At 38.0% G+C, this 13,360-nt stretch overlaps 2 protein-coding genes across 7 annotated transcripts; both read left to right on the top strand.

The window, feature by feature from the left end:
* Window positions 1-1,382, top strand: LOC122094324 (disease resistance protein Roq1-like). Its single transcript, XM_042665095.1, has 2 exons — window positions 1-488; window positions 722-1,382. The coding sequence occupies exons 1-2, from the start codon at window positions 1-3 to the stop codon at window positions 1,380-1,382; spliced, it is 1,149 nt and encodes a 382-aa protein (XP_042521029.1).
* LOC122059382 (disease resistance protein RUN1-like) lies at window positions 351-8,532 on the top strand. Of its 6 annotated transcripts, none has more exons than XM_042622168.1 (8): window positions 351-488; window positions 722-1,867; window positions 2,632-2,904; window positions 2,990-3,742; window positions 3,904-4,615; window positions 5,222-6,535; window positions 6,649-7,258; window positions 8,155-8,532. In XM_042622168.1, exons 2-5 carry the CDS (start codon window positions 1,439-1,441, stop codon window positions 4,606-4,608), a joined length of 2,160 nt encoding a protein of 719 aa, XP_042478102.1. In that variant the 5' UTR covers window positions 351-488; window positions 722-1,438; the 3' UTR covers window positions 4,609-4,615; window positions 5,222-6,535; window positions 6,649-7,258; window positions 8,155-8,532. The 6 variants fall into 6 exon arrangements, with proteins under 6 accessions (XP_042478102.1, XP_042478111.1, XP_042478087.1 ...); XM_042622177.1 differs by having other exon boundaries at window positions 3,904-5,628; window positions 6,237-6,535; XM_042622153.1 differs by having other exon boundaries at window positions 3,904-5,628; window positions 5,782-6,535.
* The last annotated feature ends 4,828 nt before the right edge of the window (window positions 8,533-13,360 follow it).

Below are 13,360 nucleotides of genomic sequence, written 5' to 3'. Positions count from 1 at the left end.
ATGAAGCCAAAGGTTGGATCTGGATCTGGATCTTCTTCAAGTTCAAGTTCAAGTTATGATGTGTTTATCAACTTCAGAGGCGAAGACACTCGCAATACCTTCGTTGGCCACCTTTACAGGGCTCTCAAGGATCGTGGAATCCATGTTTTCATGGACAGCAAACATCTTTGGAAAGGAGAAGATATTGGGTTGGAGCTTCTCGGAGCAATTAGAGGATCTAAGCTCTCGATTGCCGTCCTCAGTGAAAGATACGCAGAAAGCAAATGGTGTCTCTTAGAGCTCGTTCAGATGCTCGAGTGTCATAGAGTCAACAGTCAAGTCATTTTTCCCATTTTCTTCAAAGTTAAGACATCAGATGTTAAGAATCAGAGTGGAAGTTTTGAAATTTCACTTAAGAAATATGCCAAGGAGACCACCGAAACTCTGTTGAGATGGAAGGATGCTTTGCGAGCAGTAGGTGATAAGAGTGGATGGGTTCTTGAAGATGGGTATGTCTTTGTCCCTCGAAGTTACTTGTTTTTATATTTGATATCTATATATCTTATAGTCTTTCTTATGTGTCAAGTTTCTATGAATGTGATAAGAGTTTTGGGAACTATAACTTAATAATAAGCTTAATTTCTTCCCTCATAAACTTTATCCAATTCATCTTTTCTTTTAGAATTTGAGTTTCACTTCCAATTTGCTGTGACTTCTTTCTTTTTCGATGAATTAATTGCAGGGCTGATCAATCAGAGCTAGTGGAGAAAGTTGTTCAAAGTGTCTGGATTCGACTGAATAAAGTCCCCTTGATTGATGTCAAACACCCTGTTGGATTAGAAACCCGTGTCCAATCTATATTATCCATACTATCAAATACCAATCCTAAAGATGTTCAGTTTCTAGGGATATGTGGTTTAGGTGGCATTGGGAAGACAACCATTGCGACAACCGTTTACAACCACATCTTTAAAAACTTTAGCCGGAGTTGTTTTCTAGATGACATTAGAGAGAAAGCATCACAACCCAATGGTATTGGATTTTTGCAAGAGAAACTTCTTTATAGTGTCTGTGGGGAGGACATAAAAATATGCAATCCTAAGGAGGGATCAAGATTGATAAAAGAAAGACTTAGGGAGATAAAAATTCTTCTCATTCTGGATGATGTGGGCCATCATACCCAATTAGATGCATTGGCTGGTGATATTAATTGGTTTGGTCCTGGAAGTTGGATAATTATAACAACTAGAGATCAGAGCATTCTTGGTAGAATTCCTCAAAATAATAGAAAAGTATATGAGCCTGAAGAGTTGGATATGAATGAAGCCTTCAACTCTTTAGTTCTTATGCTTTTGATTCTGACCAACCTCTTGATGGTTATATACAACTTTCAATTGATATAGTACACACTACAGGAGGGTTGCCCTTAGCCTTGGAGGTTTTGGGTTCTGATTTATCTATGGAAAGAGATAAAGAAGTATGGAAAAGCATGTATCGGATGTTGAAACAAGTTCTTCATAATGATGTCTATGGAAAACTAAAGATAAGCTATGATAGTCTGCAAGATGATATTGAGAAAACCATGTTTCTTGATGTTGCATGTTGTTTTATAGGATATGAGGAAGAATACGTAATTTCCCTATGGGAAGCTTGTGGCTTTGAACCGAAATACCATTTAGCAGTTCTCAAGAGAAAATCTCTCTTAAAGATTAGTGAGCGGGAAATACATAGTGGCAAGTATATGAGTAAATCAAAAGTCTTGTTGATGCACGATCAGATCCGTGACATGGGAAGGCGAATTGCCAACAACCGAAGCCCTACAGAACTTTGTAATTATAGTAGGATATGGTCTGGTGACAATATCATGAAAGTATTAAATGGTGATAAGGTAAGAGCTAATTACATGAATATGTTTTGTTTTATTTTTATTCTTATTTTATTTTGTTATTTTTTCCTACTCTTACTCTAGCTAAGCATGTCATTCTAATATTAAATAGACACGCATCTTATTTTAATCAAAGTGGTAATTGAGAAGTTGTAAAATTCTTTTGCTTGCTCATCGTCTTATTCTCAAAAGTTCTTTGTATTAGCAATAAAAAAATATTTTCACATTTTAAAAACAAGTTAAACATTTTTTCATTACACACTTTTCAAGTACACAACTACACATGTTAAATAATAAAATTTTATCTTTTTTAAAAAATAAGAAATTATACTAAAAAGTGAAAAAAAAAAAAAAAAAAAAAAAAAAAAAAAGTGAAAAAAAAAAAAAGGGTTATAACTTCTTTTCACCCACTTTGATGACAATTAGATTTTCTTTAAGAATAGATGTTAAAATAAACTACATTAAGACCAAATACAATAAGTATGGAGTATAATGACAAGGCCTCTATATTTTTATTTCTTATCAAATATCTGTTTACTTAGACAACTTTCCTAATATAGGGGAATGAAATGGTTGAAGGTATCCGCTTTAGCTTCATTCCATATTTAGGCCAACCTTAAAACATTTTTTTTTTCTTATTGTTATAGATATTGAAATAAAGTGCATTAAGGCCAAACATAGCAAGTACGGAGTGCATTGAGAAAGCTTCTACATATTTTTTTTTGTCTATCAATATCTATTTACTTGAAGTGTTTTTTCTATTGCAGAGAAACAAAATGGATGGAGATCTCCCCCGTAACTTGAACTTGAACTACGATACCAAAATTTTTCAGAAGATGCCCAATCTAAGATTACTACGAGTTGATGATGCCACCTTGGAGGGGAACTTTCAGTGTCTTCCTCCTACATTAAGATGGCTGGGTTGGTGTTATTGTCCATTGGAAAAACTACCTTCCAATTTTTATCATGAAGAAATAGTTATGCTCGACTTAAGTCATGGCTGTTTTAAACTAGCTTGGAGTGATTGGCTTGAAAATAAGGTTTGCAGTATTTGTCTTTCTTCTCTTTCATTTATAACCGAAAATTATTAGTCATTAAATTTTATATCATCTCTTGTTTTGACAGCTATTTCAACGGTTGAAAGTTCTTAAACTCAGCTATTGTCAGAATATGTCCGAGTCTCTGGACTTCTCAGGATTTCCTCAATTAGAGAAGTTGTATCTTAATAATTGCCGTTCTTTGTTTAATTTACATGAATCATTAGGGCAGCTCCAACAGCTCGTTTACTTGAACTTGGCCTTTTGCCCTTCTCTTAAGAAACTCCCAGATACTATCTGTAGGTTGAGTTCTCTCCAGAAGCTTATTCTCAGTCATTGCTCCTCACTTAGAGAGTTGCCCGAGTCCATTGGTGATTTGAAAGAATCATTGGTTGAGCTTTTCTTGGACTATACAGGAATTGAAGCATTGCCTGATAGTTTTGGACTGTTAAAGAAGTTGGATGTATTGGATCTTTCACAATGCTTTGAGCTATTGGATCTGTCAAGGTCATTCGAAAATATGACATCTTTGCGTTTCATTCACCTAAGTGGTGGACGTGCCAAGCTTCGAAACATACCTAACCTGCCCTCTACTTTAGTTGAACTTCGTCTTTGCGAATTTGTGGAAGCATACTCATCAGCCGTTGACAATATGTACAATTTGAAAAGGTTGGAGTTATTGTGCCTTAAAACTTTGTGCGGAAAAGAGGAACAGTTTATAAGAGGCGTTGTGAGGACAAGTTACATTGAATTCCGTAAGCTTGGATTTGGTATGCGGGAACTGTCGTTTGGAGTGGTGAATCATATATGTGTTCATTATCGGTGGCTAACGCACAGCCAGGTGAGGTCTTTTATCATCTATCTATCTATATCTACCTTCTTGGAACCCAATTAACAACTGCAAATATATAGCTGAAAAATAAAAAATTATTATTATTAATTTCTTTTTTGAATTTGTAAGAAACTATAAAAGCTTCTAATTATAGTTTCTCAAATTGACAGGTCCAGTCCTCTCCTTTCCTCGTAGAGGGAGAATGTCTGCGGGCTAACAATGAAGGTCTGAGACAAATTTGGATAGGTTTGCAAGATCAGAGAGATGAAGGTTTGTTTCGTAAATATGTGATTGATGATGATGATGATGATGATGATGATGATGAGATCTGTAGGAGGAGGTTAGTTATGCACGTTTCTATGAGAGTGAGCGGATTTGATCCAATATTTGCCAGACAAGTGAAGGGTGCACTACGAGTAAAGACAACTCTGGAATTTAAAGCTCGTATTCATGGCCACAAAGACCAAAAAATAAGCTATTGTGAAAGTAGTAGGCTGAGATTTGAGGACGTTGAATTCATAAATCGAGACATACATGGCGTTCCCAAATTCAGACGGTTTGATTATTTAAATATAGAATGCGTTCACAGATTCAAAGGGTTTGATTGGTTCGGGTTTCAGCTGGAAGGTGGGGATACCATTGAGATATTAGAGGTAGATCAATATCATGATCCTGCTGATGAATATGGCCGTGAACGAGGGATCCGTTGCACTGTGACAGAGCTGAACCTCTTCCTAATGAAAGAGGATGAGGAGCCTAACTTGAAGATGTTCTACAATAATCCATCCAGTACTACTGTTGCTCCGAACAAGAAGAGGAGACTTACTGATCAGGGTGAATACTGTAGCGAGGACTACCATGAGGATCTTCATTAATTATCTGGTGAGAGTTATATGAGGCCTTGCATTTTCATTCTAATCTCTAACCGTGCCGCTGCTGCTTGTGCTTCTTTCTTTCTTCTTCTTCTTCTTTTTAATGTCCTCATTAGTGTCTGATATAAATAAGGTGGTAATTACAAAAACCGAATTAGGATGGACGAAATCACTGAGTCCGGTTCAAGTTATCATAGGAGAATGATTCTTGTACGGTGTTTGATTTACACATGAATTCGAATTCCGCTGAAAATAAAAACCAATTAAAGGAGGAAAGAGATTAAATGGAGTCCAAAGGTGGATCAAACACTATACAAGAATTAGAAGGGCTTGATCCGGGCTTGAAATCACTAGGATCGAGTTGATAATTGGTCTTTGACCGATTCACTTGTACAATCTAAAGGTAAAAATGTAATAAAAATCGATTTAAATCCATTGGGCAGCTCCAGAAACTCGTTTACTTGAAAGCATTGTCTTGGGAAACTCCCAAACAGTATATGTGGGTTGAGTTCTCTCCATAAGCTTATTCTCAATCATTGCTATTCACTCGAAAATTTGCCCAAGTCCATTGGTGATCTAAAGGAATGTTTGGTTGAGCTTTTCCTGGACACAATAGGAATTAAAGCACTGCTGGACAGTATTGGAGAGTTAAAAAAGCTGGAGGTATTGGATCTTTCACACTGCTATGAGCTAGTGGTTCCGTCAAGGTCAATGGAAAATATGTCGTCTTTGCGTTACATTCTCTTGAATGAACATAGCAAGCTGCAACATATGCCAAAGCTACCCTCTACTTTAATTGAATTTCGTGTTGTTTGCCAACAATCGGTAGACTCAAGAAGATCAATGGACGGCTTGGCAGACATGCATAACATGAAAAGGTTGGATTTATTGTGCCTTCAACATTTGTGCATAAAGGAGGAGAAGTTTATAAGAGGCGTCGTGAGGACAAGTTACGGTGAGTTCAGTGTGCTGGAACCGAAGCGTCCAATTTGTGTTCATTATTCATCGCTGACGGCTGGCCAGGTGAGGTCTTTAATTTTTTTTCCTTCTTCTTTTCGTTTTTACGATGAAGAGGTGAGGAGGATCCTTTTAAGTTTTATCTATCTATATATGCCCGTTACCTTCTTGAACTCTAACTAGCAAATGCCAAAAACCTTCTAATTATGGTTTTCTCAGATTGATGATCGACAAGTACTTTCCTCTCCTATCTTCTTACGGGGGAGTCTGGATTATCCATACATATGTGCAGAGAATTTCATGAACTCATATGAGGGAACATGTGTACCGGGAAAAAATAATGGTCGGAGACAAATTTGGATATGTTTGCAAGAGAGAGATGAAGGTCTATTTCGTAAATACCTGATTCCGGATGGTGATGAGATCTGTATTAGCAGGTTACTTATGCTCGTTTCTATGAGATTCAGCGATTTCGGTCCAATACCTGGCGGACTAGTGGAGGTTGCAGTAGGAGTAAATATAACTCTGAATTTTATTTTCAGTCCAATACCCAATGGTTTTGATTGGTTCGGGTTTCAGTTGGAAGGCGGAGATACAATAGAGATAATTTGAAATAAATCTAGAAGATCTTCCTCATGATGCTGATGATCCTGGGTTCTGTTTCTCTGTGACAGATCTGAATCTCTTCCTAATAAAAGAGGAGCCTAACTTGGAGATGTTTTACAATCAATCCATTAGTACTGTTGTTCCTGAGCAAGAAGAGAGGACTACTGAAACGGAGAATGCAGAGGGTGACGAAAGGATTAATGAAACCGGGGACGCAGAGGGAGAGGAGAGGAGAGGACTAATGAGATAAGTATAATAAACATGCTCTCGACAATGATGAAGCAGGTCCTCCTCTGTTGTTGCTCAACGAGTTAGTACTGTGAATACCGCAGCAATTATTCCGGACTGCTTTTCTGGTGAGCGTTATGTGAGTAATCCTTACATTTTTATACCACATTCTAATCTAACCATTTTACTTCAGTTTTTTTTTTTCCCTCGTTAATCAGTTACTAATTAAATGATATCCATTTCTTTGTGTAGGATGGAGAGTACATTCGGAGTAATATGTCACAACCCTGCACAAGAACATTCTCATAAGAAGACAGATGCAGCAGGTTATGACACCCAGAAGGAGAATGAAAGTATTTCTACAATAAATATTCTGAGACTCGATGCAACTGGTATTGTAAATTTAATTTATTCATTTATTTCTTTGTTTTCTTTTTCTTCAGTAATGAGTACAGAAAAAATACATGCACATATTTTCTAAATGCTGTGAGGATTGAGTATTCCAATCAGATGGTGGATAGCAAGAAATCCACCCCCAAATTCTTTTGTTGGTGTTTCCTTTACAATCTTTGGACGAAAATTTTCAGATGGGCACAGTAAGTAGCAATAAATCATATTTTAGCATCTCAGATACTGTCATCTCATAAACATAAGCTAGTGAATGTTTTCTTTTTTCCCCCATTAATCAGTTACTAATTAAATGATCCATTTCTTTGTGTAAAGATGTAGAAAACATTCGGAATAATATATCACAAGTCTGTATAAGAATGTTCTCATATAAAGATGGATTCAGCAGGTTATGGCACTGAGACAGAGAATGAAAGTATTTCTACAATAAATATTCTGAGACTCGATGCAATTGGTATTGTAATTTTTCTTTTTCAGTAGTGAGTATAGAAAAAAATGCATGCACAGATTTCCTAAATGCTGTGACGATTGAGGATTCCAATCAGATGGTGGATGGCAAGACATCCAACCCCACCCCCACCCCCAATTCTTTTGTTCGTGGTTACTTTACAATCTTTGGACGAAGCTTTCAGATGGGCACAGTTTAGCAAAAAAACTGTAGAAACGCAACCCTAAAACGATGCAGAAGATAATGGAAAAACAAAACAAACAATGCACACGGATTTTACGAGGTTCGGCAAGGTTGCCTACGTCCCCGGTGAGATGAGATCCTGCTTCACTATCAATGGAGAATAGGGTTACAGCGCTCGTCCTCACACCTCTCAGTATCTCACACCTCTCAGTATTGCTTGCATTACCGAGAAAGAAACCCTCGCTACAAATATATTGCGAGAAAAAACCCTAATCCGGATTAAACTACAATTGCCACCCTAATCCGGATTAGATTACAATTGCCCTCAAATAAAAAATTCGAGCGGGGGGCTGCGCTCCCCTACACCCCCTGCTATGCAGGGGGGCCTCCTGCCCCCCTTGCAACCCCCACGGCCCGCTAACCGGCTAGCGGGACCGCCGTCTTGGCTGTCTAGGTGCTGCACCAGTACTCCCTGGATTAAACTGCGACGAAATACAAGACATCAAACACCAACAAAAACATCATATTTTAGCATCTGCAGATCCTGTCATCTCAAAAACATGAGATTGTGCATCCTCCCCACTGTCAGAAACTACTTTGTTTTTTACCCCATCTCCACTCATTGTCAATCTAGACAATTGTTTTTGGTGTGCTAGCCATTAAAAGAGACTGAAACTGGTAGAAGGTTCCTAACGACTCAAGCACAACTTCTTTTTCAGGTATGCTTACAAATCAAGCCTTACTTGAATCAGCATGTTCAACGAAACAAAGCTCCCTACTAAGCAACTAGCTCCTTATATCTTCTTTCAGCATAAATAATGCTCCCTTGTAGAATTCATCAAGCTGGCTTTAGCTTCAAAGACATAAGCTAAGGGAAACAAATTTCATTTTAGAGACATGGAAAGGCTGTTCAATTGGATGATCAAAAGAATCAACTCAGTAATCAATGTTTATATATTTTTGCATCTGTTGAGATATGAGTCACAAGTTGGGGGTCTGTCCCAACCTAGTATAGTTGTTTCCATTCCAAGTTAAACTAGGTTGCTTTTGTATGATTTGGTTTCCTCTTTGGAGTAAATTTTCTAGTTAGCCTACAATTGTATTTTGTTATAATCAAGGAATTCCCACAATAGACAACATCTGAATCTATCGTTTGTTCAACTATCTCTTGTTCTTTCTCTATTGGTCCTGGTTTGTCACCTACTGGATTTTGTTTCAGCATCTATTCAAGCAGATCGGGTTTTGATGAAGAGGGACCTCAATGTTTCTGAAATTGAAAGAATGTTTGCAGTGAGCCTACTGAGCTACCCGGTAGTGTGGACTGAAAATCAATGACAACAAATTTCAAAGAAGTCTAATGTAGAACAACTTCATGAAATCAGTCAAAACTTCTCCCCTATGACCAGCCATGCCCTTCAATCTTTTTGTGAAAGTTTGAAAATATCTGACTTGACAAAGCTTTTAGTACTTTTATGGTCTCCAAAAAAATTAACAATTAACAATTCAAAGTGCAGGACACAATCAAACGCCTACAAGGCAATAAATATTTTTACACCACATCTTAGCACTACTACATCCAGTAAAATTACAGCAATTTGGATGGAAGGATCTACTTCCTAATGTAATAATGGATTTGATAACCAAACCAGTCCCAAAACTGCAGGAACTTTTAGACTGGAGAACAACCAGATTACACCCCACAAACCACTGTAATCAGACCAACAGAAAATAGAAGTAACAGTATATAACGATCTCAGAAAACCAGTAGCAAGTAAGTCAGACCAGTAGTAGTCAGATAGGATCAAACCAGGGGCTGAAATCAGTACAAATAAGTGCAAACAACTTGTATTCAATGACTGATATCATAAAACAGCAGTGACAAACAACCCAGACCAACCGATATCAGTTCAGGTTAGTACAGATCACTAGAAGACAAAATTCTGGTGATTTTAAATATCTAACTATTGGCTGAACAGAATCAGCTAGAAAGTGGATCGATGGGAGCAAACCACTGGCTGGACTGATCCCAACAGTGGGGGCCGAATGCTGTGTTTGCAGAAATTCTGGGCAGAGAACAAAGAAAACACTTACCTGGTTGCAGCAGCCTTAATCCTTGAAAATAGGACTGAAATTAATTGAGAAGAACAGTAGAAGAGAAGGGCCTCTTGGACTTCATGCCGCAAAGAGTCGTTGGATCGAACACCAACCCATCACTGTGATCAGACACACAGAAGTTTTCTTGCAGAGAAAGCAAAGCAGCAGCAGCAGCCATGTATTTTGTCAAAATCGTGGCTCATTAAAAGAGCCATCATCTTTATTTATAATGATAGGGAGGGTTTACAAGTAATAGTAACTCAGAGTTACTAAATCTGAGTTACTAAATATTGAATACAAGAAGCTACTAAAAACTGGAAATTAGAGTCTAATGAAAACAGAAACTAGTCTAGACAAAAATTAGAAACTAACAATGACTTGAAATTAGAAACTAATTTAGGACTTCAAAATAGAAACTAAATAACTAATTAGTAACCTCATCAGCAGCCCAAACCGTGGGCTGACTTGGACCAGATCTGGGTCGACCCAGTCAGCCACTTGGGTCGACCTTGGTCTTGGTTCTCCTTGTGTAAACCCTTGTTGGAACTGCATCACTTCCCCCTCCATTTCAGGAAGGATCTACTTATACAAGCTTGCCCAAAAACAGGTTCCTATACTCTCCTACCCTGGCTGGCTCTCCAAATATTTTAGTAACAATTACAAACATTTTCATCTGATAGATTTTAAAGTAACTCGATCATCAAAGATAGAATATTCAAGACTGAATCAAATTTCGAGAAAAACATTCAATGAAATGAACAAAACTAATCTAGCTGCGAACATCTCAAAACTAAAGCTCTACAAAGACTCACAGGGCATCAAAGCACACAAAAAATGCCAAACAATGCTAATCCTATACAGAATACATTTTTTTGAAGGCTAGTCTTTAATTGATGAATGGCATCTATGTATGATCTTTTCTGTCTCCATCAATGCTATACTTATCATTTCATTACTCATATTATTAACACACACACACACACACACACATACACATATATATAGGGAAAGGGTTAGGAATGCTAGCGAGATGTAATGGAATTAGGAATGCTAGCGGAATATTTGCCGTAGGATTTGTTCATCCTAAATATAACCGTTTGATGGAGGTAACAAATCCAAACTCTCACTTCACCGCTGCTACCCCTTTTCTCTCTCGGCCCTGCAACTGTGTTGTGCTGCTGCTGCTTGAGTATCAGACCGCTTTGTTTTGCTTTTCAATGGCCCTCTCTCTCTCTCACCATGATCACCATGGAAAGGAATGTCAACATTTAACGTTATCAGTTTCACCACAGATCCAAGCAAGAACAGGGAAAGTTTCAGTTTCACCAATTGATTTTGAGATCATTAAAACAAAAAGCTTCAGTTTTCTATGGTAGCTTCAACACCTGTAGAATGTTCTTCAATGGCTGCAAATTCGTTTCATTTACTCGATATAAGCAAGAAAAGCATAAAAACAATTTCTCAATCTTATTTATTAACTTCAGATTAGAAGACAAACAGTCCAATAAAGCAATCCCCTTTTCCCCTCTGAAACATGAATTGGGCTTCTGGAATTAAGTGGGAATGGAACTAACAAAATACAATAAAAACCAATTCAATTTCATAAACCCAATAACCGATTAGTTTGTGATGGTGAGGCCTCTGACACTAGCAGACACTGTAAATTAATCAATTCCACCGCCTCCGTCCTTCTCTGTTTGTGTCGAATCTGAAAAGCAAAGACAGACAAAACCAGCCACAGGAAGACACAACCGTATAAGGCTAGCCAATCTCTGCAGATCCAAACATCTCTAGTTTCACATCCAAACTCCAATTTCCCAAGCATGAATTTTCAGAAAACCGAGATGAAAATAACGATAAGAGAAAGAAACTTATCTCTGATTCATTTATACAACAACAACAACAGCATCCATCAATCGAAGTAACAAAGAGGAAACACTGCAACCACGATAACATCACAACATATTTCTTAAGATTTTACAGATCCGCTCAAAAGAAACCCTTAGCTATAAGTAAAATTAAAATCCTGAAAAAAAGGAAAAATAAGAGTTGGCAGAAATTAAGAGAAGCAAAGCCAAACAGGAGGATAACTGGAGTTCATCGGTCATCGGTCATCGGTCATCGGTCATCAGTCATTGGCTTCCTCTGTTGTTGACATTCATGGTTCATCTTCTCGAAATAGCGAATGAAGAGGAGAGAGAGGGAGAGTTGAACCTTGTCCTTTCCCCAATGTATCGATGATAGGGGTGGGATCGGGAAAGGGAGAACGAGACGCGGAGGTGGGTTGCAGTGATCCTGCGAAGAAGATGACGAAGGGAGGGAGAGGAAGCCGGAGCCGGAGCCGGAGCCGGAGCCGGAGCCGGAGCCGGAGCCGGAGCCGGAGCCGGAGCCGGAGCAAGAGCCGGAGATGGAGATAGACAAATGCAGAGAAGTAGAAGAAGAGAGATTGTAGAGTACCAGTGGTGGAAAGGTTATGTTAGACAATGACTATTAACGGATGAGATTGCTTATGTTTCATCCAACGGGCAACAAGTGCTAGCATTCCTAATTCCAATGTAACCCGCTGGCATTCCTTTCTTTTTTCCATATATATATATATATATATATTACACCAAAAAAAAAAAAATTTAATACATATATTAGGATAGTAATAGTGTAATACATTCTTTTATGCACATGATTCCTTTCTTTCCATGGGAACCAAGAAAAGGGGAACCAGAATGAGCTTCCAATCTTTCCTCCATCTTGCATTGAAAGCATTCGCAGAAAATCACACATAAGCTCACTACTTCCTTTGGAAAGACAACATTCATGTCGAATATATCAGGATCTCATCCCATAGGCAAATGAGAAACTTTTTCCTTGTTTTCATAGAATGCACACAGTGGGCAGAAACACATTTAGAAATCAAATGGTTCGACATATCAATCCTACACGGTAGCACAACAAAAACTGCATGACCACATTCTTAAGAGAACTCCCTTCACCCATGCACCACCAGCATGAACAAAGTGCCGGAGAGGTTTTTCTCAAAAGAGATTGTCCTTCAGGGCCGGAAAATTGGTGCTCCATGGGAAAATGCCCAGAGCTCTCCCTTCTCCATACCCTTCTACCTGGTTCACCCAGTCTACTGTTGGCACCCTCTAATACGTTGAAGATATTGAAAGGAGCAGACAACACATGCATGAGATCTTTTTTTTTCTTTTCGATCAATAACAACACTTGATGAGACAAAAGCTAAGCAAGATATGGTACAACAAAAGATACAGTGGCCCAAAGCCTTAACAGACCAAAAAAAAAAAAAAAAGGAAAGCACACTGCATAACTGGATAAGGCTCCCAGTACACATGAGATCAGTCCACACAAAGATTTGGCTCATTCATCAGCCAAACTATTAGTTGCATGCATCCTCCATTGTAATGAAAATAATTTAAAAAACACTAAAAGATCCTGTCATCCAAGTAAGACGAGGATATCACCTAATACCACTCCCTCTTGAAACCATCCACTTATTACAAAGAAAGCATCACCTTCAGCTACCAAGTTATTCTATCCCTTCAAAGAATAAAGTCTTCAATATAAAGAGATTTAATCGGGTCGAACCTTGATTGAATCATCAGGATAACTTGTACGGTTGTACCAAATGTTTGGGGAAGTCAAGGTGTGGCCCAAGATGATTAACCAGGCAAAAGAAAGAGACTTAACCTTCTCTTTTTTCTCTTTAGACTTTAGCGTCTCTTTTTTTATATATAGACTGTGTAGAATCTAATTTATTAAATAAGCTTGTGAATAAAAATGAGAAATCGGTTATTCATTGAAGTGAAAGCAGAT

This window comes from Macadamia integrifolia, chromosome 2, assembly GCF_013358625.1.
Source record: "Macadamia integrifolia cultivar HAES 741 chromosome 2, SCU_Mint_v3, whole genome shotgun sequence".
Lineage (NCBI taxonomy): Eukaryota > Viridiplantae > Streptophyta > Magnoliopsida > Proteales > Proteaceae > Macadamia > Macadamia integrifolia.
The sequence above is the reverse complement of the archived record's forward strand: the minus strand, read 5'-3'. Positions and strand labels throughout refer to the sequence as shown.